At 20.4% G+C, this 881-nt stretch overlaps 1 protein-coding gene across 1 annotated transcript; it reads right to left on the bottom strand.

Annotated features, from left to right (window-relative positions):
* Positions 1–480: 480 nt before the first annotated feature.
* On the bottom strand, positions 481–843 carry LOAG_16080 (hypothetical protein; the record flags this gene model as incomplete). Its single annotated transcript, XM_003151568.1, has 1 exon — positions 481–843. A coding segment is annotated over one exon (363 nt), but the record flags the coding sequence as incomplete, so codon positions are not given.
* Positions 844–881: the final 38 nt, after the last annotated feature.

The following is an 881-nucleotide window of genomic DNA, read 5'->3' as shown; positions in this document are numbered from 1 at the left end:
AAAAGGAAATAAAAGGAAAAAAATTAAATGACCAAAACATCCTTTTTAATTACTTTTTTTTCTTAAATGATCATTTATCAAAATATTCACTTCATCTTCTTCAATTTTTCAAATTTCGATTTTTAATTTTCAAAAGCAAAATTTGATCATACTTACCGAAACATTCATTTTAATCATTCTTTAATCTCATTTTTTTTTCCCAGTTTCAAATCCAAATTGCTTTTTACATTTTCAATTTTTAATCATTTATCAAATTTTTTAAATCCCAATTTCAAATCCTAATTTTTTGTTTTACATTTTCGATTTCTAATCATTCAACAAATTTTTGAATTTTATTCATTAAAAATTATTGTTAGCTAAAGCAATCTTTTTCTTTTTTTTTTTTTTGCAAATTATTTTTAATTTTTTTAAAATATTATTGATTATTACAAAAATTTTTTTGTTTTTAAATCAATTATTTTGAATTTTTTTTTTTATTAATTATATTTTTTTATTATTATTATTTTTAACTGCTACTAAACTAAATTTACGTTCAATTTCAATACAAACTTGTGCATAAAAATATGCTAATGTTAGCAATAAAATAGCTGGAAAACGTAATGTTAATGTTTCCTCATACCAAATACGTGTAACAAACATTGAACCAACTTCAAAACCACCAAGAAAATAAAAATTTGAATAAATACCAAGAACAAATGGTATAATATGAAAGCATGCAATGATACGACGAAATGCTCGATCATTGATATGCATTTTACGCCATTCATGAATTCCTTTAATTGTATACAAACCTTTTGAACAATATTCCATAAATAAGCCAATAATATTAAGTGTTATCCAAATCTAAAAAAAAAAAAAAAAAAAAAAATTACTCAAATTTT

The sequence above is a fragment of the Loa loa genome, assembly GCF_000183805.2.
Source record: "Loa loa unplaced genomic scaffold supercont3.3918, whole genome shotgun sequence".
Classification (NCBI taxonomy): domain Eukaryota; kingdom Metazoa; phylum Nematoda; class Chromadorea; order Rhabditida; family Onchocercidae; genus Loa; species Loa loa.
Note: the sequence above shows the minus strand (reverse complement) of the source record. Positions and strands in the feature narration are given on the sequence as shown.